The sequence below is a fragment of the Podarcis melisellensis genome (genome assembly GCF_964234715.1).
Source record: "Podarcis melisellensis genome assembly, chromosome: 3".
NCBI classification, from domain to species: Eukaryota; Metazoa; Chordata; class Lepidosauria; order Squamata; family Lacertidae; genus Podarcis; species Podarcis melisellensis.
Window position 1 is genome coordinate 30,945,813 of NC_138530.1, and position 25,871 is coordinate 30,971,683.

Below are 25,871 nucleotides of genomic sequence, written 5' to 3' on the forward strand. Positions count from 1 at the left end.
ATCAGGGGCTAAGGCCATGTACACCTTAGGGTATTGAAATGCAGCAAGGGCGTCCCAGCTCCCCGCTGCTGTGTTTCAAGTCGCATTTCATATATATAATTTTAATTAAATTTTCTGTTTTACAATTTAAAGTAGTCATTTTTACATCCTTAAGATATCAATGACTTCCCTTCTTCTCTTTCCATGGTTCATTTTATATATCATAAATCCCTGCATATTTTACAGAAACTATACCATTCAGTATTCCATTATTACATCCATCATAACTTATTTACACTGTTGAATTTATCTTAATGCTGCCAGCGTTTTCAGCTGTACACAGTGATTTCCCATATATTCAATAAATGTTTTCCAATCTTCTCTAAATATATGTTCTTATTGTTCTTCCAAGTTCCTTTTTATGTTGCTGTTGACACCAGAGAGGGGGTGAGGATACCTTCCCCAGATGCCCATTACCTGATTTGTTTCCCCTCACTGACCTCCAATTCACTGAAGTTGTCCTCTGCACATGTACAACGGCTGCCTGAAATGTACGCACCTCACATTGACCATCACTTCCATTTTCTAAATATCTGGAAGCTAGTTTAAGGGAAAGAGCATTTCTCAAGAAGCTGCGGGATACCTGTGGATTGTGGCTAATGTCGTGTGTATTTGGTTTCAGACGCCAATGGTGGTACAATCGTACCTCAGGTTAAGAACTTAATTCGTTCTGGAGGTCCATTTTTAACCTAAAACTGTTCTTAACCTGAGGTACCACTTTAGCTAATGGGGCCTCCCTCTGCCACTGCACGATTTCTGTTCTCATCCTGAAGCAAAGTTCTTAACCCAAGGTTTCTGGGTTAGCGGAGTCTGTAACCTGAAGTGTCTGTAACCTGAGGTACCACTGTAGTGTGTTGGAGTAAGCAGTAATGTGCACACAGCCTAATTTAGCTGATTTGTCAGCTTTTCCTCTCTCCCAGGTTGTAGGCTCCAGTGCACACAGTCATGGGTATAAATAAGTTTTTCCTTTTGCAGTGTAGCCTGACAGTTCTGGGTAGCTGGAGAGAAGTAATTCTTCTTGTTCACAACTGCACATCATTTACTACCTTAAATCTCTGCCACATCATCTAGTTGCCTTTCCCGATTCCCCCTGTTCCAGCAGTTTGCAGTGGAGGGGAGATGGGGCAACCTTTAGCCCTCCAGATAAAAGCTACCTTATATTGAATGAGGCCATTGCACCACCTAGCTCAGTATTGTCTACACAGACTGGCAGCAACTCTCCCAGATTTGAGACATGGAGTCTTTCCCAGTTCTACTTGGAGATGCTAGGATTGAATCTGGGGCTTTTGCAGGCAAAGCAGAACCACTGAGCTGCCACATCCCCCCAACTCCCACCAGTCCCTGCTGGCATGGCCAGTGGTCGTGGATGGTGAGAACTGTAGTCCAACAACATTTGCAGGACCACAGATTTTCTCTCGGTGTTCTCATGGGCTTTGAAGTTGCAATGTGTCCACCCCCCCATGCCACCTTTCTCAAATGAAGCCTGGGGTGAGTTGCGTGGGTGGGAAATATGGGCTTTTCAGCCACAGCTCTATGGACGGCGAAGGCGATTTGGCACTGCCCACCACCACCACGAGGTCAGCTGGGCATAGATCAGCAGTGGGGCACCGGGAGGCGACCAGAAAGAGGACTTGCCTGGGCGGCCACGTGGTTTCCTCGGGGCTTTCGACAACTCGGGAGTGCGTGTGTGTGTGCGTGCGTGCACAAGTTGGAGGGGGAAAGCGAGGAGGAAGCTGCGATGCGGGAGGAGCCCACAGAAAGTCCCCTCCTCGCCGGCTCGTTTGTGCTGCTGGAGGTGCGAGGCAGGAGCGAGATCCGTATGTATGAGTGTGTGTTTGTGTGAGAGAGTCCAAGATCCTTGTATCCAGAAGCAGCAGCAGGTGGACTCTCTTTATTCCCCGCTTCAAGACAAGCAGCTGCTGCAACCGGCTAAGGGAAGGAGGACTCTTCCCCCCCCCCCGTCGACTATGGAGAGAAGGCGGCGGGGATGCGACTGAATCTTCGCCGCGGGTCTGAGGAACAAAGGAACTCCTGCTGAAGGAGGAGAAGAAGCGAAGGAGCCCCAGGCGCGTTGCTTCCCCGCCACAGAACCGCTTCCAGGCAGAAAGAGAGAGAGAAAGAAAAACCCATCTCCTTAGCGCGAGAACCAAGATCGAGGGACGCTTCCATCCCGCTCCCTTTCTGTCCAGGTCCTTTCTTTTATGGGCGCAGCGAAACCCGGAGCTCCGAAGAAATCCGCCTCCACTAACCATGGCACTTTCTGGGGTGCGCCGGGAACTTGGGCTTGGCATCCCCGGGGTGCTCGCCGCTTGCCGGACCTCCTTTTTTCAGCACCTTCTCTTCATCCGGAATGACTTTTCCGCCTAGCCCACTTTGACTCGAGTTTGTGTGTGTGAGGGAGAACGGGGCACTTGCGCTCTCCGCCTTCCCGGGAGCCGGCGAGCTTTTTCCAGCCAGAGTGGCCGTCCTGAAGGCTTCAAAAGCTGCTGGGTGCCTGCTGAGGGGCTGGTTTCCCGCGCAGGGTGGGAGTTTTCTGAAGTGAGCTTGTGGCGGCCTCCCGAGAGGAAGGAGCTCTTCCCGCCTCGAGTTCCCGAGGAGGCGCCTTCCTGCCCGGGCTGAGTGCATGCGCGCCAGTCCCACCAGGCTCCTCTTGCTCCCGCCATGGCCTTCACGTTTGCTGCCTTTTGCTACATGCTCTCCTTGGTCCTGTGTGCCGCCCTCATCTTCTTCGCTATTTGGCATGTGAGTAGCTCTTTCCCGCAAATCCTCCCCCTACACTCCCTCCCTCTCTCTTTCTCTTTCTCTCTCTCTCACACACACAAATTCTACTTTCCACCATTTCCAGTCACCTCTTCTCTTTAAACAACCTTACATTCGAAGCAAATTCTTCCATAGCTCTCAACTTTCCCCTTTTCTTGCGAGGAATCCTATTCGGAATAAGGGAATTTCCCTTAAAAAAAGGGAAACGTTGACAGCTATGAATTCTTCCCCTCAAAGAATTCAGGGCATTGCGGTTTACCCTTCGCACAGTTTCAGTTCCCAGCAACCCTTAGCGAACTACAGTGCCCAGAGTTCTTCGAGGGACGAAAATGTGCTCCAGTTGAGTTTTGAAGGTATGCTGCACATGCAAGCCTTATTCTTGTTCCTCATAGATAGTTCACACTTGTGTCAACCTGGTGCCTTCTGGAAATCCCATCTACCGTCAGCCCCGGCCAATGTTGCCGATGGCCAGGGGCAATGGAAGTTGTAGTCCAAAAATTTCCAGAAGAAGGCTGGTTTGTGCAAGACATGCTTATCCCTTCATGACTAGAACATCTGGGAGAGCAAAGGCTACAGCTTTTAACATCACCTCATGGGCAATGCTTTTCAATGGGGACAACTGACACATCCAGGTGCTGGTTGTCAGGGGCGTACAAAAGCTCCCACCCCCCATTTCCAGTGACTGGATGCAAGGGGTAGTGGAATTACACAGGCTAGCTGCATCCCCAAATGAACTGTGGTACCCAAGTATGTCCCCTACCCCCAGACCACTTGAACATTGGTGATGGTCTTGGTGGACCACTTAATGATTCTTCTGCCTGCTGTAGCAATTGTAATGTGCTATGCTAGATACTGAATGATATACAATATAAGAAATAAAAGAAGTAATTAAAATACAGTTAAAGTCAATGTGAATATTTAATGCAGACATGCCATAGACCACCTGAATGATGCTCACGGACCACTGGGTCCAGATCCAGGAAAAAGGCAGGATATAAATAAATATAATAATAACCCTTGCCCTAATGGGTGTTCATTGAGTCAGCATGAAGGCGACTTGCATTTGCACAGATATATGCCCATAGATATCATACGTGAATGGGAATCCTGGCCAGTTACAATTCCGATTTGTATGGAGAGGACCCGTATGCAGCTACCTGTATGTATATGCACGTCCTTCACACTGGTGCTAGAAGTACGGCTGACAGGGAATGTGGCAAACGTTTGTCGGTGTGGCTACCAGGTGTAACCTTGTTGCACCCCACCTTCATTCTTTGAATCTGAAGACTTACTGTCACTAATCAGGTGTAGACAAATTAAGTGATCTTATTTGTGAACGACACATTTATCAGGTTTATTTTCAGCCCCTGCCTCACGAGTTCGGCTTTTCCCAGTGGCTAAAAAGTTGTATACTTTGCCAGACAAGTTACTCAGCTACTTGGTAGAAAGTCAGGAGCAGTCCACAAAATATGTCACACATTTGAAAGGAGGTGTGTGGAGGGAGGGTTGGGGAAACAACTTGTCAAATTGCCTTACTGATAGGATTTTATGATGATCAAGTCAGGAGAGCCATTATGGTGTAGTTAGGGAGTAGGACTGTGAAGATCTGGTTCAAGTCCCCACTAAGCCATGAAGTTCACAAGGTGACCTTGGGCAATCCACTATCTCTCATCATATTTCACAGGGTATATGTGATGATAATATGGGGAAAAGAAGAGAGTTGCGTATGTTATCCTTGTTCCTTGGAAGAAGGGTCAGATATGAACGTAGCAAATAATAAATGCTACATTCCTCCTCCTTGAAATTTCCACCCACAACATGGGCTTTCCTCTTGTTGTACTAAGCATCAGATACTAGTAGTATTCATTAACAATCTTCACTTGATATCACCTGCAGCTCCATCTCTGTGCCAGAGTGTGCTATAGTCAAATGGATACGCTAGACAAGATTCAGAAAAACTAGATATAAGTGTTCAATGGGTAACAAAACAAAATTAGACAAGGTATGTTTTGTTCAGACTGGTTTTCAGCCTGCTCCTCCATCTGGAAAACCATCTTTTTATATAGCTGATTCATGGGTAGTTAAATTAGATTTTTAAAAAATGTTTTGGGAAATAGTTATCTTTATCAAGCAGATTCACTTAGATGAGTACCACCTTCTCAAATCCAGGGGTGGGGATGCATAATATTTCCTGAATGTAAGGACCCAAATTTGTTAGGGTGCTTGTTTTGACAACCAGGACATCAGAAACCCTTATCCACCATCTGAAAACATAGCTATGTACATATTCAAAACATGTTGTTCTTGATGGTCAGGTAAGCAGAAATTTGCTCTTGGGAATCTTCTACCTGAAAGCACAGATGCATAGATGCCACCTTTTGATGGGATGCTGTCCTTGAGGTCCAGGTCTTCAGAATATCCTCTTGCCTATAAGGGATGAAGTAGATGAGTCCTTGGAGATCCATAATTGCATCTCTTGTCTCTTTTAATTTCTTTCAACAGCAGCCCTAATGAGGGAAGTATCAGCTGGAGGGGGGAATTTAGATGAGCAAAATGATGGGCAGGAGGATTAAGTCCCATCCCTCAACACTGTCATCCTGATCTAATCCCCCCTGGCTTCTTTTGGAATAAATTAAAAAGAGATAGAAGATCGAATCACAGAACTCTAAAGTCTTGTCAGGTTGGGCCCTCAGAGTCTGTTATCTAAAGACACAGGTATCAACATTTGATGGAAGTACTGTTTTTGATAGGTCATCAGAAATTCTTGCCCATCAGAATCTCCTATTTAAACAGCTATTTATCATAAATAAGATGAGATGCTTTTTAAAAATAGCACTTCTAAATATACATTTCTCTCAGTACACTTAGTACATTAGCCACTCATACAGAGCTCTACAGGTTTGGCTGGTATTGGTAGCCGAAGATGTGGCTGTTAAGCCCTTACTCTCCCCTGGTCATTAACCTTGCATTGCACCTCTTAAAGGGCAGTCCCCTGCTCCCCTCTGTTTGGTGCAAGAAAGAATAGCCAGGTTATTGATTTAGCTGCTTCATTGGCAACACAAATCCCAAAGTTGTTTTTGTTAGCTACTTTGAACATACCTGTTTGAGAAGGAAAGTGTGGGTTATAAATGTTGCAATGAATGTACGAACAAACAAACAAACAAACAAACAAACAAACAAACAAATAGATAAAATAAGTCCTCTGGCCTTCCTTCCTACCTTGAAGCTGGGGAGGTGGATGGAATCACTGCATATATGTTGAGGTGATCCCAGCCTACTCCTACAGCTCCAAGGAAGGCTATTGGCTTCTCCTGATCAGCAGATGATGTCATGACATTCACCATAGTGAATGGAAGTCTGTCCCATGATTGCCTGGCACATTGCTGTCATTTGCAGTACTGAATGAATCACTGAACAACAACAGGGGTTAATAAAACAACATGGACAATGTTATTTTATTTAGTTATTGGTCTGAAATGTGACCCCACAATGCCTCTCTAATTGCATTGATATGGATTGTAGTTATTGACTCATGAGGCAATCTGCACATGGTCAGTTGGTGTTGATATTTCCACACATGGTCAAGTTTTGTTCACATTTACAGGATTTTGCCACTGCATTTAAGTAAGGTTCTGGTGCTATGCTTTGATGAATCCTGGCTTAAGTGAAATCTCTTTATATATTCACATGATTCAATTTTATGGGAAATTCTGGTTCCATTTGGTAAGTGGCTTACGCGAAAATGCTTGTCATTGAGTTTATGGAGTGAGAAAGTGCATATTTGTGTTAGTGAGGAAACCATGGCATTCCGTACTTATTCTAGGTTTCTTTTAATGGGGATGATCAGCTATTTTCTTGGTTTGGTAGTGGTCTGCTTGCTATTTTCCTTCTTGTATGCTAGATCAGGGTAGATCGACATGTTCGGGGGGCCCTTGACATGTTGGACTGCACCCTTGCTAGTTGGTCATGCTTGCTGGGGCTGATGGGAGCTGAGTCCAGCAACATTTGGAGGGCACCATGCTAGCTGCCCCTGTGATACACAGAGAACATATTGGTAGTTAAGTTTAATACACTCTGCTTAGGACCTGTGTATTCTTTCATATAAGAGTTTATTGTGTCCTGGTTGTCAGACACTATGCCTCAAGAAACTTGGGTACCTGTGTTAAGAGAATTTTGACAAAGGTAGAAGATTCTGATAAGTATGAGCTGTTGTTGGCTTGGTTGGCAAAAGCAGGACAATCAAATATTGATATTCGTGTAGAAGATTGACTAGTGTTTGTCTTTGACTCAACCTAGAGAAGAATATACTCATATTTTACATTTTAATGTATTTTTATTTACATCAGTAAATACAGATATAGTAGTTATGCAAAGCTTTGGTGTCTGGGCTGGATGAAATAGTCCATGCCTACTAGATGCTGAATGTACATCTTTGTTGTTATTAGATATCCACAGCAACATGTGTCAGTGAAATGCCCATATCACGCCAGACAGAAGTTTGCTGCCGCTGCTATGTATAGACTGCATTCTATGTCATTAGGAACACAGTCTGTTAGGAGGATTGTATGTATGAGATAGAATTGTAGAAATGTAGAGTTGGAAAGGACTTCAAGCGTCATCTAGCCCAACTCCCTGCAATGCAGGAATCTCAACTAAAGCATCTACGACAGATGGCCATCCAAACTCTGCTTAAAAACCTCCAAGGAAAGAGACTCCACCACCTCCCTAGGGAGTCCATTCCACTGTCAAATAGCTCTTACCGTCAGAAACTTCTTCCTGATTGTGAGTCAGAATCTCCTTTCTCATAAGCTGAAGCCATTGGTTTGGGTTCTACCCTCCAGAGCAGAAGAAAACAAGCTTGCTCCATCTTCCATGTGACAGCTCATTAGATCTTTGTAATCAATAAGTAATTTCTCCCACACCCTATGTCCAGGGATTCCAGACTGCAGGGCAAAAGGGTCCAAGTTAGAACCAAAGCTCCATACACACTACAGTTTTAGTGCTATCCAACACCATTACAGATTTTTCTCAATAAAATACTTCCTGACAATTTTTAGTGCTATTCAGATGTAAAATAGTGCATTACGTTCTGATCATCTTTTCCCCAAGTTGAGATTTGTCTTGTCCACATTTTCTGAAATGCATTGACACTGATTTTCACCTATCTTTCAGCACTTTCACCCTTAAAAGATGAAGATATAAAAAACACACTTACACACCCACTTAATTCCCCCCCCCCTGTCAAAGCAGCTCAGGGAATTTGAAGGGCAAGAGAGCTCTGACTCCCTCAGCCACTGAGGTTTTCTTTGCAATTAAGCAAGTAACTATAACAACTGCCTGCTTGCAAATGCCACCACAACAGTATCTGTGGAGATGAAAGCAGGAGGCAAAGGAAAAGAAGAGGCACTCAGCACCACGGAGATAGGCACCGGGGGTGGAGAAGCTGAAAGAGAACTGTAAGGCTATGTCTCTGGAAGGCTGTGCTCTTACCACTAGGCACTCACCTGCCTTGATCTCCACTTCAGTCACATGTCCCTCTCTAAAACACTGTGTACATTTAAAACAACAACAACCCAATGTGTGAGCTGATCTCTCTTGCAAAAACATAGATCATCTTCAAAAACTGTTCTTTTTCAGATTTGATCATCTGTTTAGTTAGGACTTGTTAAAAAGTTTTCGCAGGAAATATGAGAGGTGTGAAATGGAAGACAAATATGCTACTTCCTATCCATATTTGCAGTTGGAATCATTCTGGACTTCATTCTGCAAGACCTCCGGTACCCTCTGCCCCTGTTTCTCATGTGGAGAGTTGTACATATCTCTGTGCATGGCACTTGCTAATACAATGCACTATTTTAAAATACTTTTTAAAGGGGTCTTCTAGCCAAAGGGGTTTTTTGAGCACTGGGTGCACAGATTCAAACTGCCTAAAAGAAGCAGAAATGATCAGGACCAGTGCAAGTTCAATAGTCCAAAGAATCCCTTTAGTGCAAAAGCCTTAGTTGACACCTATTTTTAAAGGTACCTCTTATCTCCACTTCAAGGTTAACATCACCATGTGAAATCAGCCACGGGGAAGCTGCTGAGGGGCACAGCTTCTTAGTTCTTAATCAATAGCAAAGATGAAAGGAACTGAAAATATGATTGCCTAAATCGATGCAACCAGATTGATCCTTTCAGTTTCTTTCTATTGCCAAATTTTCAATTGTGTCTAGCTAACAAAAATATGTTTCAAAACGGATTTTAAAAATCTCACATGAGCTGCAATTGAGCACAGTAAAGTATGTTTTACTTCAGCTAAAGTGCACACCATTCTTTTCAGTTCTCTTTGCTGACTTCATAGATATTAAACTGCTTTTAAAGTATGTTGCCATGCAACTGTTTTCACTAGTGCTTTTCAGTGGTAGCTCAGATAACCTCTTAACACAAATAATTTTTAAATTGCTATATACTTTGAAACTCATTGAGTCAAATCTGTTTTGCAATAAAGAATAAAAGAGAAAAACCCTCTTCACTTTAACCAGGGTGTCTATAATACAAGCCAATATGGGGAGGAAGGAACATAATACAATGCATAAAACATGCATCTGAAGGAATAAAATTGTGGTTATGGTAAATGGTTAATTAAATGTGGGAGAACCAGTGATGTGCTCTCTCTTGTTCTTCAGCAGTTGAGAAATAATGTGAAAATGTAATTGGCCTCATTTTTTTAACCACTACCTCATTTTGAAGAGATAGCAGGCAATTACAAAACTTTAAAATACTTTTTTTAAAAAGAGCAAACACTTTGTGATATTATCAAAGCTGGTGTAGTGTAATGGCTAAGAGACTGAGCTATGAGTTAGCAAGTCCCTGGTCTGAATAGTGCTTCCGCCATAAACTCATTAGGTGGCCTTAAGCAAACAGAATGACCATAAGCTTGGGAAGGGTTATAGCTCAGTGGAAGAGCATCTGTCTGGGATGCAGATGGCCCTGAGTTCAATCCCCAGCATCTCCAGATAGGTCTTGGAGAGGCCCCAGTCTAAAACCAGGGAGAGTCACGGCCAATCAGTGTAGGCAGTCCTGAGCCAGATGGAATCCATAGAAAAGAGCTTCCTACGTTCCTAAGCCACTGTCTCTCAACTTCTACCCCCACCTGCAATATGTGTGATAATAATGCTGATTTACCGTTACTTACCATACTTAAGGCAAGCATTTATAGTCTTACATGTTGCTGTTGGTACACACATTGCATTGTTCGTAGGGTGTTTTAAGTGTACATCTAAAATGTAAAGTGTGAATGTTGCAAATATGTGATTCAAGCAGGTATGGCTAAGGCTGGGAGAGACTTGGATTTGCCCCTGTGTGTAGTATGTGCATTGGCCCTAGCCGTTCCATTTGACTCACATCTATTCTGCCACAGTGATATGCAACATATGCCACAGCAGGATGCGGAGGTATAGTTTAGCATGATTATAAGAGTCATGGCAGAGGCTAGTTGAGAATCAGATAGACTCACCAACAGCAATCTAGCTTTTACCCAGGTTGCTGTCTTCCATCCAAGACTCTCATCAACCTCCCCACTACTCCTTTCTCTCACCGAGGAGGAACCCTAACCATGAGACAGTTCAACCCCTGCAAGAGGCACTCTGAAAAAGAACAACAATCTTGGAGGAAGGAAACGGCATCACAGTCCTGACGCTCCTTGCCTTAGTGGTGCTAGTTTTTCAGTTCTTTGGCTGGATTGCAGTCATCACCACCAGCTGGTTTCTTCCTCCACAGTTCTGCTCCAGTAAGATGACTCTCAGGGTTGGCAGGGTTATCAAGGAGTGAGGAGGTGTTCTCCTCTCTCCCCACCATCCCTTGCTGGGTGAGGCATAACTTGAACATCATAATAACCCTCTTCTTGAATTTCCTCTGCAGTACTTCCTAATTTGATTTCATTCCATGTACCCCAGCTTCTTCCAAAATCTCTACTCAAGGCCCATCTTCCACCTCTACTTGTTTCAGCATCCTCTGTTGCACATAATTGCTTTATTTTGTTGTACATATTTCTGATCCCTCTTGTTCAACCTGCTGACATCCCCTTCCTATGCACCCATCATAGTCAGGTCAGGGCCCCCACAAAGCCACAACAAGCTCTGTTTCTGTACAGGAACAGCTCTGTGTTTACTCCTATAGGCCTCACGATGTCCAGAAAATTGTGTGGGGAGTTCTAAAGAGCTAGGTTTGGGTTTTGTTAAAGCAGAGCAGCATAAGATGTTAAAAACAAACTTAAATGAAGTTTTAAATTTATTTATTTATTTAAACAAACCTTCCACTGCTTTGCTTCAACAACAATTCAGAGCTCTTCAGTGCTCTGGAGGCAACATTTTTGACACCCTGATTTCTTGCAAAAGCCATGGATCCAAAGTGCAGAAATGACACAAGGCTTCATGGGGGCCCTGATCTGACTTGGAGGGATTTATTAACATTATGGTTCAACTCTGAAGAGGGGGGAAACCCCTGAGTCATCCCGCTGCCTCATTTTTTGGCCCCTACACAGAGCCGATGCACACTGCTAGTATCTTTACCAACTTTCTAGCTTACTCCACCTCCCTACATTGGCACTATTGTTCTGCAAATAATCGTTAGTACTTAGCAGTCAGAAGCCTTTTAATCATTTGAACAACAACTTCAGCTAGAGCAACGCGTTTCAAAATACTGGCTATATGGAGGACTGATTATAAATCATTAATTGCTTCTCTTTTACATCATCTATGCAGTACAGCCACAAAGGGCTGGTGAAGTTACCATGGGTCTAAGCGATCCTTCCGTTTCACGTGCTAATTCAGCGGCATATATGGGTTTTGAGAATAATAGCCATTAAAACCACCAAGAATTAATAGTGTTCTGTAAGTGGAAGAACACAGGAGCATATCACTCCCACACAAATTTCCGCTACCTTTAAAAATTGCAAAGTGGGAGAGGAAAATGTTAATCCTTAAAAACCTGTATTCTTACAATCAGAAAATAAATTCACAGTTAATTGGATTTATAATTTGCTCCCCCACCTGTTGTGCCTAGACAGTGTGGGGGCAGAGAGATCTTTTTTCAAAGAGTAATCAAGGCTGCACCACATGTACTGCTGTATCTATAGCCGTAAGTGGAAAGTTGGAAGATCTTAGATTTGTAGGGTCTTTTCTGCCCTCCAGAAAATGAGGTCCTGGTGGATATTTCTTGGGAGGCTGAGTGAGAGCATTGTAAGCAGCAACATCAAAAAGGACCACTCTCATGTTTAGCTTGTTGTTGTTGTTTAGTCGTTTAGTCGTGTCCGACTCTTCGTGACCCCATGGACCAGAGAACCCCATGGACCAGAGAACGCTTGTGGCCTACTAAAAGCTCCCAATCTATTTAACATTTAGCCATTCTGAATTTGCACATCTGGATCTTCTTACGTAAATGAGGACTTTACATTTGTCTCAGTTGACATTTACTTTTTTAGTTTTGACCCAGTTCTCCATTTTGTCATATGATCTAGAACAGGGGCTGCCCAACTTTTCATACCAAGTGGGCCGCAAGAGTACTTCACCACAGAACCCGTGGGTTGCACGCACACTGCTTTGTTGTGCAAGGGCGGGGGAATGAGGCCAAAATTTTATGTCCTTGCAGCCCTTGCACTGCCTTCCCAAAGCCAGCTAATTGAGCCCCTGGGCTTTGGGAAGGATGTGTGAGAATCTTAGAGCCCTCCCACCTCCTTCCTAAAGCTGGGAAAGCACCAACAAGGCTTTGGGGGTGAGGCGGGAGGACTCTAGGACCCTGCCAGAGCCCTCACACCTCCTTCCAGAGCCTCATTTAGCCAGCTTTGGGAAGGCAGCACGAGGGCAGGGTGTGCGCGCATCAAATGTAGTTGAGGGCTGCCAAAAAAGGCCTTGAGGGCCACATGCGGCCCTCGTGCCATGAGTTGGACCACCCTGATCTAGAATCTTTTTTTTCTGTCTTCTAAGCTATTAGCTGTGTCACCACTTTGGTGCCCCCTGCAAATTTGATAAGCACCTTCTCTACTCCTTTTTCAAGACAAGTTGTACAGATAATAAAGAACACTGGGCCTTGACAGAGTCCTGCGTCATCCCACTTATCACTTCCTTCCAGCTGTTGATTAGCATTCCTTGAGTACGGTCGTCCATCCCCCAGATATAAATTCACCTTACAATACTGTTGCGTGTAAGAAAGTAAAACTCTAAGAAAGTAAAAGCCTGAAAGAAAGTAAAACTCGTTAAAAAGAAGTCTCTTTTTAATGGCCAGGCCATGGTCTGAAGCAGTGGTGTTTAGAAGGGTGGCACAGAGAAAGTGGGGTTGTTCACCTGCCTTCCTGACTGTGAATGTTGCTTCTGGTTCCTGAGAGGGGTGAGGTGTAGGGTTCTCTTTGTGATGTGTTCTTTATTTGCCTGCACCACACTGAGTTCCCCATGTCTCACCACTCCCTCTCAGGAACCAACAGCATCACCCAGGGCTTGTCCACATTTGTGCTTGCCCCCTGTTTTCTAGCCACAGGTCTTTTCGTTTACTCTGCCACTTTCTCTGGGAAAACCTGCCGTTTACTGCTGAATTGGAACAAACATCAATCTACAGAAAACCAAACTGACATTCAATATGATTCAGAGGTAAACAGTGGGTTTTCCTGGGAAAAGAAGCAGGACAACTGAAAAATCCCTCGGATCTGTGCCTAGAATGCATGGGAGAAGCACAAGTGTGGAGGAGCCCCCAATGAAGGTAAGTGAACAAGCACACTGTGCTGGTCCCGAGGGTTAACCGTGCGGCATGGTCCGAGTCCAGTCAGAGGTAGAGGGTGCGGTATGGAGGCTGTCTGTCAAAGCTGAAGCTGGGTTCAAGGCAGGGAGTCGGGTGAGGTCAAGAACTCTGGCAGAAGTGCAGGACAGGGTGCAGGCAGGAATAGGCTACCAAAAATGTTGCCCCCGCAACCTGGGACTGGTTGGCTTTTATCTGCCCCGAGGCATAGGGCAGCCCCGGTCCACAGGTGACTCGCCTCTCCTGGCCTGGAGGCGAGCACTCCTGCTGCAGGAACTTAGTTCCCTCTGCCTCTGTGCCCTGAGGCTCTGCAGCTCAGGAGAGGCTGGAGGGTTACCAGACCCAGAGGCAACCTCAGCTTCCCCTGACGGGGCTGAGAGTGGAGCACCTGCAGGCAATGGGTCCTCCATCACTTCAGGAGCCAGAGCAGACTCAGCTGGTGCCTGCACCTGAGGATCCAGCACAGGTGAGGACCCTTCAGCCTCAAGCCCCAGCCCCGGCTCAGCTGGTTCTGGAGGCGGGGACTCCTGTGCAGGCTGGGATTCCTCAGGTTCAGCCTCCGAGTCCGAATCTCAGGCCATCACACACACACTTTCTTTTGTTGTAGGATAATTGCTGCTGAGATAAAAATTTATGAATCTCAAGTTGTGCATGTCCAAATCTCTGCAAAGTTATGCTTTCCTAATCTAAACAAACAACTAACCTTAATTCAGAGATAATTAGGAAAGCAACAACCAACAATCTGGTAAATAGAAACATTTGGTAGGTTGCAGCCCCTGCTGTGACTGTAGAGACTGATATGGGAGAGACATGTTTTGTTGCAGCTGGGGCATCTGGAGGCATCGGGTGCTGGTGCTGCAGATGCACCATGGCGTATCTTCTCTCTCTGCTCCTCCAGCAGCCATTCCTCCTCTGGTCACTGCTATAGAGGCACAACCTGACTGTCTCCAAAGGCACATTCCTCCATTGTTTCCTGAGACAGATGGATGCCAACCAAATAGAAAGCAATATTAATTACCCACAGAGGATAATTTGCTGAAGAAAACTATGCCAATATGCTTTTTTATGATTGAGACAGCAGTTGACTGTTGGAGGAACCATTCGTTCTAAAATTTTATTTGTCTGGGATTTTATGGGCATAATTCTGTTTGTTGGTGTTATGATTGCAATGCTGAAATGACCTAAAATAAATAGTTACATTACATATTAATTACACTATTTTTTTCTTAAAATAGACTATGTTACTCCTGATAATAAATTTTACTTTTTTATTTTGCCACAAAATTAAAACAAGGAGCAGTATTAAAATCTGACCAGGATTTGGTGATGATGGGGGAGCCAAATAACTTTGGTCCAGTTGATTTTTGTCACTATTGAACAGGCTGGATGCATATACAGTGGTGCCTTGGTTCTCGAACTTGATCCATTGCAGGAGTCTGTTCGACTCTTGAAACAGTTCAAAAACCGAGGCACGGCTTCCGATTGACTGCAGGAGCTTCCTGCAGTAAAGTGGAAGCTGTGATGGACCTTCGGCTTCCAAAAAACGTTCACAAATCGGAACACTCACTTCCGGGTTTGCGGTGTTCGGGAGCCAAAACATACAAGTACCAAGGCATTTCAGAACCAAGGTACAACTGCATGTCATTTTCCTACACAGAGATATTTATAACGCAGAAAAATACGTAAGCACTGAAATTCTCATGTGAAGTCCAGCATAACCTCCACAGTACAACCATTGTACTTTACATGTTATAGTTTTCTTATTAGCTCTGCCTAAGAATCAGTAACCATATCCGTAAGGGTAGCTGTGTTACAGTGCTTTATCCTGTACATGTTTGCTCAGCAGCAAGTTCCATCAGGTATAGTAGGTATAGGATTTCAGCCTTATTTTGCAGGCTAAAACAAAGACCCTAGTGGCACCTCAAAGACTTAACAAATTTATTACTAAGAAACTTGTGTGGTTCACCTTGGAAGCATCTTTTAACATAAGCCGGTTACCATCATCTGCTCACAAGCAGTTCCAGATGTTCCAAATGTCTTTGTATCTTCATCACCACCGAAGCATGAATTTTCCTGTGGAGTCTCATGTGCTCTTTTATTGCAGAGAACTTGTGTAATGTGACTTGAACACCAGCCAGCACTTCTTCTTTTGGAGCGTTTGTGGTCTTGAACACAGTGAAAATGTGCTAACTTCTAGATTGCTTACCCTCAAAAAGTTACTAAAAAAAAAATAGATAGATATTTAATATGCATGGCAGATTTACTTGCAGTTAGATTTTCAGTCTATAGGGTTGTGTAGGGCGCATTTGTTTGCAAGCAAGGCTCCAGCTTTTTGTTTGTCCCTTGTTGTTCTTCTCAGTTATTACTGTACGTGTATTTCATTTTATATTTGAACGAGTGTGCATTGTGAAGGGTGTCATGCAAGAGGAGTGACAATAAGTAAGCCAACTCTTAAGTCTGGTGTACTTTCCCTCTGTTCTTGGGATGCGTTGGAAGAAACAGAAGGGCTTTGGATCCGGAGAGTCCTAAGCTATCCATCATCTACCCTGCTAAATGCCATTTTCACCATTGCCTCTATTGGAACACCAGCAACAGTGCATGGAATGTGATGAATGGGGAGGTTTCTGAGGGTAGTTCTTCTTTTGCACCCACAGGCCCCAGTAGGTAGGGACTGAAATCTTACAACGCTGAGGCCAGAGTGTTGCATCTTAACTAAATCATACAAAGTTTGCTCATATTCGAGGCTTTTGCTGAATGGGAAAATTATGACTAAATTGGCACTCAGTCTGTATAGGCTCTATTTTGAGTCTATAGCATAACTTGGAACAGCTTGCCCTTTAGGATTCTTTGATAATGGATGTGATATACAAGTGGGCGCCTTGTGACTTTGTTTCCTTTGGACTAAGCTGTTTGGATCCTGTGAAGTTAAATTTCCTCCTATCCATTTTAAATGTCAAACTTCTCTTGCGTTGTGAGTCAGCCGGTAAAGATCTGAATGTTAACTTCCCAGGCATTGTTCTAACTCCGCAATCATATGGTATCCAGTTAAGAACGCCGACTAAGTAGTAGAGGACCACACTCTGCAATGAATGCCCCTGCCTGCTATATTTTCCCCAGCTTAATGAAATTTTAAAGCCCATTTAGTACTTGCAGAAAGTGCCAGATTGTCAGCTGCGAAGACTAAAGTCCTTTGCTTGCCCGTAAAATGGATTCAGATGGGCACCAGTGGAACGTGATTACTTGCCTATATCTGCTTCAACCTTGAATTGTCCTTAGTATGACCCAGTAATTGAGGGTGGAAGCACAGTTGGGGGAGCAATAAATCCCAGTTTGTGTCACATTCAAAGCCAAGCTGTCACCTTTATGCACATCTTTATTTGGTGCTTTGGTAAAGAACTGAATAAGCAGGCTGAGTCAGGGCAGGACAACCTTTTTCACACTGAGGACCAAATGTAGCAGCAGGTAGCCAGTTGGGGGCTGCAGTGAGTCCTAGACTAGCAATGTGTGGAACTATTCACACACACACAGTTATGGTAACCTGAGAAGCCTGTTGTCATTTCTGGCAAGTTCATCTTGGCTATGAACTGACAAAGTCTTCAACATCAGCTACACCTGGAATCCAAATAATTTATTTGCAGGGAATAAAGAGGAGAAGGGGAAGGGGAAATAACTACAACTTGCTTGGAAAAGCCTGTGGAGTGTGCTATACTGAGGCTATTTTCATATTTTTTTCCAGAAAATGCACGAATTCTTCTTTCTTGTTCCTTTTCACCAGAGGAGAATGCACTGCTGGGGTCTTCAGTAGGAGTGGGAGGCTTTGGGTGCTAATCTATGGCAACCATATTTTAGCAGCTACAGTGGAACCTCGGGTTACGTACCATCCTCCTTACAAACGCTTTGGGTAATGAGCTCCGCTAACCTGGAAGTAGATGCTCCTGGTTGTGAACTTTGCACCAGGATGCGAGCGGAAGTTGCACGTCGGTGGCATGGCGGCAGCGGGAGGCCCCATTAGTGAAAGCGCGGCTCATGTTAAGAACAGTTTGAGGTTAAGAACGGACCTCCAGAACAAATTAAGTTTGTAACTGAAGGTACCACTGACCTTTGCCTTGTTACTTCTGCAACCGCTGCTGTGAGTGCGACTCACTTCTCCCCTTCTTAACTCAAAGGAAAGAGGGGACAACCCTGTGCACAACACATTGGGTTCGCCAGTTTTGTGTAAGCTGCTCATGGTGAAACAAGTGCATCAATAGCTGGCATGTCCTTTATCTCTCGTCTCATAGCGGTTGTTGGATTATTGAAAGAGAAAGAGGTAGGAGAGCTTTCTGAAGTGGTTCTGTCCTGGAGGGGCTGTACTATGTGATATTTCTGAGTAAGTGACAGACAAAGGCATATCATGTTAGTACAGTATCCGTTTTTCTTTTCTTTTTTTAAACAAGCATTTTGACTCTGGCACTGTAAGTGATAGGAGATTTAGGTAGAGCAGACAAGCTAATCACTGTACAGGAGATATTCTTAGGCATTTGACAGACTAAAAGATTTAATCAAGCTGCATTAAGCAAGCTAGCCACTTGACAGAGTGTAGGGCAAGCTACCATCACGTTACATAGAATTTTTGAAATATTAAATTCAAAGATGCTGCTTCCTCTAAAAAGGAAAAAGCTGTTTTGTATCACAGCAGCACAAAGCTTTATGATGAGGGAGTGGGCAACAAAATTCAAATATAGAGGAAACTGCCGGAAAAAAGCTGTTTTATCTCAGAAGCACAAAGCTGTGTAATAAGGAGAGTAGGCAACAAAATTGGCCCATGCCTGGAGATAACTGTGGCTCTCTTGCTTATACATATCCTGAGATTTTTGCTTTTTCCTGTTGAACAAAGTCCCCCTCTTCCCCCAATTCTTCTGCTTTCCCATCTGTTACCCTTTGCTTAAAGTTACACTGTGAATGTCCTTTATTTTCCTGGTTTCCCAGCTTTCTATAGATTGGTTATTGCTAGTGTTTCAGCCATGCAGAAGGTTCTTCATCGCATCCTGTTGAGAAATGTAACCACAGCTTATTTGCTTCTTCTTCCTTGAAATATGCCTACCTGACATGTAAAGCGAATTTGTGTCTATAACAGAAAAATGATGATATTAAACAGGGTGTCAGGGAACTGCCATCAGAACCAGGAGTGGAGGTAAGGCTCTCCAGCGATGCCGGAGAAGGGCCCAGCAGGGAGAGAGCAAACTCATCTACTGAGGAAGGAAATCAGCATGACACCAGGAAGAAAGGGGAGCAGGGGAGGGCTTCGGAGAGATGTCTCCAGGACTCTTCCATAGAAACTAGCGGGGAGAGCACAGGTCCTCCGCTGGCCACGCCCACCCTGCGCAGAAGACTTCCGCGCAGGAAGGCTAGGCGGAGACTTGGCGTCAAAGAACTTTTATGCTGGAAGAGGTTCAGGAAACGCCCACTGACGGATTCTGCCAGTGACTGACACAGCCGTGGAGTAAGGGCTGTGCAGCCAGGGAAAGGTTTAACCAGGCAACTTTGCCAAGAGTAGAGGCAACTTACGCACAAGCAATCCCAATTCCCATTACACAGGGACATATTGGGTGTAGGTGGGACAGTTGCAAAGGATCTGAACTATATAGAGAAAAGACTATTGGGAAAGAAAGTTTGATTCCACTCCAGCAGGGTCATTAACCAGTTTCTTTACGCAGAGAAGATGAAGACAATTGCTCCAATCCAGAAGGGAGATCTGCCTACAGATACCAAGCACACATATGGGTGTGTGCGCACCTTTCTACTTCATGATATCTACCAGGGGACAATTGAACTGGCTGGATACGGCTGTTGATGTGGATCCCCACATTAACATGTGATGATTTGCCATGACTAGAGGTGGATGGGGTCCAGTACATTGGAACCAGGAAAGACTGGAGACATACAATAGTTTTGAAGAGCTGGAAGTGATTTGAGAGACCTTCCCTTCCAGTGCCGTACATGTGCACTTCTTTTGTCCCACTGTTGCCTCTGGCAGGGTTTGCTAGTTTAAAGACCAATCCCAAGCCCCGGCAAGGGCTGTTTGTCAGGGGTAGGGTTGCCATACGTCCAGAATTTCCTGGACATAGCCGGGATTCGGCTTTCGGAAAGGGTGCATGGGCAGAAATCGCTAAAATGTCTGGGAAAATCTGGACGTATGGGAACCCATAATGGAAGTGTAGATTTTGGCAAATCTCCTTAAAAATAGCTGTAAAACTTCTTTTTCCTTCTTTTTTTTTGATATTTTGCAAAAACCCAACCAAACAAAACAAAACCAAAAAAACCTACAACTTTTCTGTCCAGATTTTCACTTTTTGAAATATGGCAACCCTAGTCAGAGGCAAAAATGAGATGAGTGCAGTGTTTTCTTTTTCAAACTGCTGGAAGTTCTCTGGAGGATGAGGTGTGGGGGGGGGGACCCTGCTGAACTATTATGTTGTCCAGCCTATGTTTTACATTTGAATTACAGATATGTAATTCAATTGTGAAAACCATCTAGAATAAACTAAATTCAAGCAAATGGATACAACAGGAGAGTGCTTTTAATATACAGTATACTGTACATATTAAAAACAACCCTTCCCTTCTATAAAAAAAACTAGAAGTCCTGAAATCCTGAAATTTAATTAATTAATAAAAATACAGCAGCAAACATTCTCTGGTTGTGATCCAGCGATTCAGTCCTGTGCACATAAGTAGTAATGGTAGCACCCCCCCTTCCATTTAATTTGAAAATAGGTCACCAATTACCAGTATTTTTAGACAACTCTTGGAGGAAAAAATATGATTTTTTTCCCTTTGGGAATTCTAAAGTGACTGGTAATGTTGGTTGTGCTAGGCTATATTAAGGTTTTTTGTGGGGTTTTTAAAAAAAATTCTCATCTATTTTTAGTTTTATGTCTTAGACACTAATTGCTCCTTACCCAAAATTCAGCAAATGCTCCCAAGAGGGACTAGGAGCCGAATGTTGCCCCGAGGTCTTTGGAGAGAAGCTGGGCAGCCCTGAAGCTTGCTTAAGCCATCTGTGGGGAGCTTCCTAACTGAAGTAGCCAATAGTAGAGGCAAAGGCTTTCATTTCAGAATCTGAAATGCCTTCATGTTCCCTTTAGCATCTAGTGAGCCATTAGAGAAAAACACTTTTGTGCTAGTTGCCTCAGTGTTCATTGCAAATTATAAGTCAGAATCCTCTCCTATAAGCAGAATTCCACCCGCCGATACTTCATTTGCTTAAAGCAGGAAATAGAGGGAGGAAACACCAGGCAATTTGAGCACTCTGTGTGGGATAAGAAGAGCTGAATCTAACAATTGCTGGTGCATTACTCAGACCTGGGACTTGCTACTACCACAACATTTTGTGTGGGACTTAATGCCATGGCATTTGTTTTGTATGTATTGTGGACTTGGCAAACACAGTTGCATTTACATCTTGCCTTTGCTCCAAGGAGCTCAAGGTGAAGTACGTAATCTCCCCAGTTTCTGTCCCCACAACCACCCTGTGTAGTTGGTTAGACAGAGAGGCTGTTTGGATATCAGAATCGGAGTCCAGCTAAAGCCAGATCATGCTTAGATGTAGGAATGGGATTCCTCTCCACCATTCCCGTCAGGGACTGGCAGGGCTCTGAGGAGTGGGTGCAAGAGGTAACAGGGCCAGAGGCTAGTCCGGGGGAAGCAGGTAGCCATTTATGGGGTTTTGTGCTTCCCTCGGGGCAGGAGCCAGAGCTGGAGGATGAGGAGGGGTCTGAGCAGTCAGTGGAGAAAGGACAGGACGTTCCAGGAGCTGAGGCAGAGACAGTGTCTGAAAGGATGGGGCCCTCTGTCCCCTTCCTCACTGTCACCCAAGACCAGTAGGGTCTTGAAGAGGCAGGCACAGTGACAACTTCCATGCCAAAGTCACAAGTTGCTTGAGCTTGCACCATCAGGTGAGGGTTCTTAATTTTGGGGGGTGTAGGCACAGTCATGCCGTTGCTTATAGGAACACAAGCCCAGCTTGTGTAGCTCCTCAGCTACCAGAAGCACGTGTGTGCCTGTTTAGTGTGCCTCAAGAGCTACAGTAAGTTTGTGCATGTCAAGAAAACATTAAACTACTGTGCAAGGGCTGGGGCTGGTGAAAGTTGCACCATTGCTGGGAGCATGGCAATGATCTGGGGGAGTATATCACATGGCATAAGTGTCCTCCTTCACTGTGCCATCTCATCTGTCCCAGCTATGACACCACTGTGTTTCCCCTGTTCATCTTGCTTCTATTTCTTGATTGTACAGCTATGTCAATGGATAGTTCTGCCATTGTATCTGGGATGTCAAGGCAGTAGTGTATTGGGGCTGCTGGTGTGTTGGGGCTTTTGTGAAATCCTATAGCCCTCAGTTGACATCAGTTTGTAAGCACCCCGGTAAACCCTCACGCTGACCTGTGCTGATGCTTACAAATTGAGCGTAGGATTGTACCCTTAGATGCTTAAATTACACCACCACAGAGAAGTTAAGCCTATCAATAGCTACCAGTCATGATGCTTATATGCTACCTGCAGAACCAGAGGCAGGAGGCCTCTGAATACTGTGGAATGATAGCAAGAGGAACTGGATGCAAGAAACTGGATGCCAGCTATAGGCTTTAGGTCTGATCCAGCAGAGTTCTTATATTTCTTATGATATATAATGGATGCTAAATTGCTAGTGTACCAGGCATGTAACAGTTAAGTTCTTTATGAGAACAGCAAGAAACTAAACAACCAGTGCTGTGCTGAAGAACGGGCTAATCTACCCATCTGGCTAATGGAAGGATGACTGTTTCTGAGATTAGGGAGCCTGCTGGGTTTTAAAGGCAGGTAGTTAAAAAAAGAGAGAGGAAAAGATCATTGATAGAGTTTGGCTGTAGTTCTGTTACGGTATAATGCTGCTGGAGTTCTGCATACAGTCTGGCTCTAAAGCAAAATGCACAGCTAAATAAAATAATTTTGCCAATATTTAAAGTTTATTGATCTAATCTGCCCCTGTTGGGTTGCATTAGGAATTAATATTTAAAAATGTAACTTTCATTGTGAACATTTGCTTTCAAATTGTAATCTCATATACAATTCATTTTCTGTATACATGCACAAAATTGCTAAATTAATTGCATAGATGTGTGGAGACTTTGTCCCTTCATTGTGAAGGGACTTCTATCACTCAGTTGGGCCAAACTCTAAATCTATCCACTGTATGTTAGGGGGACAATTTCTACACTCATTGTGGTAAGTAGCTATTGGTCTCCTCAATGTATGATATTATAGATGTCTTAACTGTTTTGAATATAGAATGACGGACTCTATAATTTAAAAGAAGGGGAGGTACTCTTTGTGCTGCAATTGGCATTAATGGACATTGGATGCAGAATCAATTGCAGACAATTACAGTAATGAAATCTATTTGTTTTGATACTAATTGTGCTTTGGATACAACATGGACTTATCATCAACATATAGTATATAGCATGTATCTATTTATGCATTATATTAACTAACTCAATAAGAAGGCAAATGATGCCTCTCACAGTGTTCTTTCTATTAAATATAAGCTTATTTTTTCATATCATGATATTTAGAATATCACATTGGGTGCTAGCGCTAGATTTGCCTCCCCCTTCAGATTTTAAGAACTACTTCCATCTTCTCTTCCTTTTTGTGTCATCTTCCTCTCTTTCCATGCACTCAGTCTAAACAAAGTGATAACCATTCAGTCTCACTTTAAGAAAAGAACAAATTGCAGGAAAAGAACCCATTTGGCTGCTTGTATAAAATGATTCATGGACATAAAGCTCTATGTAATTTTGATTTGATAAGTGGAACATTATGGAGTGATTGCTCACTTCTGACTATCTCAGAGGATTAAGCATCACACCTGCTCTATCTATGTAAATTCCAATAGGACTGAGACTTCGATGCACAGAAAGAGATTACAGCTGTATCAAACATCCCCTCTTAGGCTGGCACCAAAGGGAGACTGAGGTTGGAAGCTTGCTTATCACTAGCCTTCCTTATCTCTTGGGCTAAAGCTAGGCTTTATTTCTTTCCCAGGCTGAAGATGAAATCCCTGCTGCATTTCAATAATAATAATAATAATAATAATAATAATAATAATAATAGAAATGAAGCTAAGATTTGATAGTACAGTACTGTAAGTTCAGCTTCAAATCAACCAGTGGTTTGTTCTTGTTTTTTAGGGGGGGTGTGAGTTACACATTGAGTTAGGCACCCCTTTCAAATATGCCAGGTCACAATCAAGAGATTGTCTTTGACCCTTTAAAAGCTACCAACAAGTTTCTATTGCCCATTCCTTTTCTGGTCCTCATTAGCCTCCCTTCCCTGGCTGCTGCATCAGGCAAGCAGAAAAGGCAAATTAAAGGACAAAGGAAGATGAAACAGGATGGAGAAACCAATGGGTGCAAGTCTTTTGCTTTAATTGGTAGCTTTAAAGCAGGGGTGGCAACCTGTGGCTTCCAGATGTTGTATCCATAGGAACATGGGAAGCTGCCTTCAGCCAAGTCAGACCATTGGTCCATCTAGGTCAGTACTGTCTACATTAGGGCAGCCCAACTTTTCTTTCCAAGTAGACTGCAAGAAGACTTGGAACCCATGGGCCACACACTACCGTGTCTGGGTGTGGTGGTTTAAGGCCAACATTTGATACCCCACAGCTCTTGCACTGCCTTCCAAAAGTTAGATAAGTGAGGCATAGGGCTTTGGGAAGGAGGCACAATGCTCTGGCAGCATCCTAGAGCTCTGCCACCTCCCTCCCCAAAACTTGGAAAGCACTAAATAGTCTTTGGGAAGGCAGTGCAAGGGCTTGAGATGCCAAATGTTGCCAAGGACTGCCAAAAAAGGCCTTGAGGGCCACAAGTGGATCTCAGGCCATGCGTTGGAAAAAACCCCTCACCCTGATCCACTTTGACTGGCAGTGGCTCTCCAGGGTTTCAGATAGAGGTCATTCTAGCCCTTCCTGGTGAGGTCAGTGACTGAATCTGGGATCTGAGCTGTGGCCCTGCTCCAACTCCAGTCAGTCCTAGCTGGCACATTCAGTGACCAGGAATGCTGTGGGCTATATTTCCTTCAATATCTGGAGGAGGAGGAGGAAGAAGAAGAAGCCACCCATCTGACTGGGTTGTTCCAGCCACTTTGGACGGCTCCAAGCAAAGTATTAAAAGAACAATAAAACCTCAAAACACATCTTGAATGTGACCTGACAATCTTACTAACTTCCATTCTCCACAAATAAAGTTCATTAAATCAGATTCGTGTAAACAGTCTGTAGATGAACTGATGCACTGGACAAAATAAACCTGTTGAAGGGCAAGGAATCCCATAAATGGGTGGAAGCATAAATGTGATTTGTGAACTGCCAATTAGTGCCAGTAGCAGTTTTCCTTTTGTGGCAAACGAGCTTGGAGGGTGATTTTCAGTAGAATTTCAGTGTGGGGGGAAATGCTAAGCTCCATCTCCCTGCATGCTGCAGTTCTGATTGCCCCCCGCCCCCAAACTGCTATTTAGATCCGTGAAATCCAATCATATAGTTCTTGAAATGTTTAGCCTGGCATTGATGATGGGTGGTTTGGTAGCTTCCTGTTGCTGTGGTTACTGTCATTAGAACAAGATGAACATGTGAAACTGCCTCAAACAGAGGATGATCATTGGTCCATCTAGTCCAGTGTTGAATACTCATAACTGATGGAGGCTGTCTGGTCTCCTTCCCAGCTCTGATACGAGAGGTTTTTTTATTTGGAAACTGAGTCTGGGATGTGGTGTGTGCAAAGCAGGTGTACTTCCTGTGAGATAACCAGCCTCATATAACCAACAGTCTTAACTCTAATTAATGCATGAAGGAGTTAATACCATAGAGTAAGCTGTCCTGCCAGGCTTAGTGAGATCACTTCCCCTCACCTTGGGAGGAACTAGGTAATCAGGCCTATCATTCTTGCCCAGTCTACCTGAAAACCTCAGTGTGTGAAGAAGCTTGAGCTGATTGCTCCAGCTCAGAGTGCATGGCCCTCACAAGCCACTCTTGAGTTCCTATACCAATAGTTTATTTCACCAACTTGTAACTAAGCCAAGTTTTACTGCCTGTACAACTTTTTCTGAATGCTGTATGGAAAAGCACATGAATCGGATCTTCAGAGAGTTTGAAAGTAAACCATTTTTAACTTACCAATCGTGTGGTCTTTCTCTATGCTCAGGGAAGAGGGAAACTTTGGAATTCATTTTAAAGGGCATATTTTAAAAATCTAACAGACTATATTTCCACGCTTTACTTTGTTCCAT

The 25,871-nt window shown here is 43.9% G+C and overlaps 1 protein-coding gene across 2 annotated transcripts in view; it reads left to right on the top strand.

Annotated features, from left to right (window-relative positions):
• The first annotated feature begins 1,411 nt into the window (after positions 1-1,411).
• CNIH3 (cornichon family AMPA receptor auxiliary protein 3) overlaps positions 1,412-25,871 on the top strand; it is a 57,526-nt gene continuing 33,066 nt past the window's right edge. Inside the window, exon 1 of one of the 2 annotated variants that reach the window (XM_081904516.1) lies at positions 1,412-2,781. In XM_081904516.1, the coding sequence (XP_081760642.1) occupies positions 2,701-2,781 (81 nt within the window). In that variant the 5' untranslated portion in view covers positions 1,412-2,700. The remainder of the gene's footprint in view (positions 2,782-25,871) is intronic. The other variant, XM_081904517.1, reaches the window with a different exon arrangement.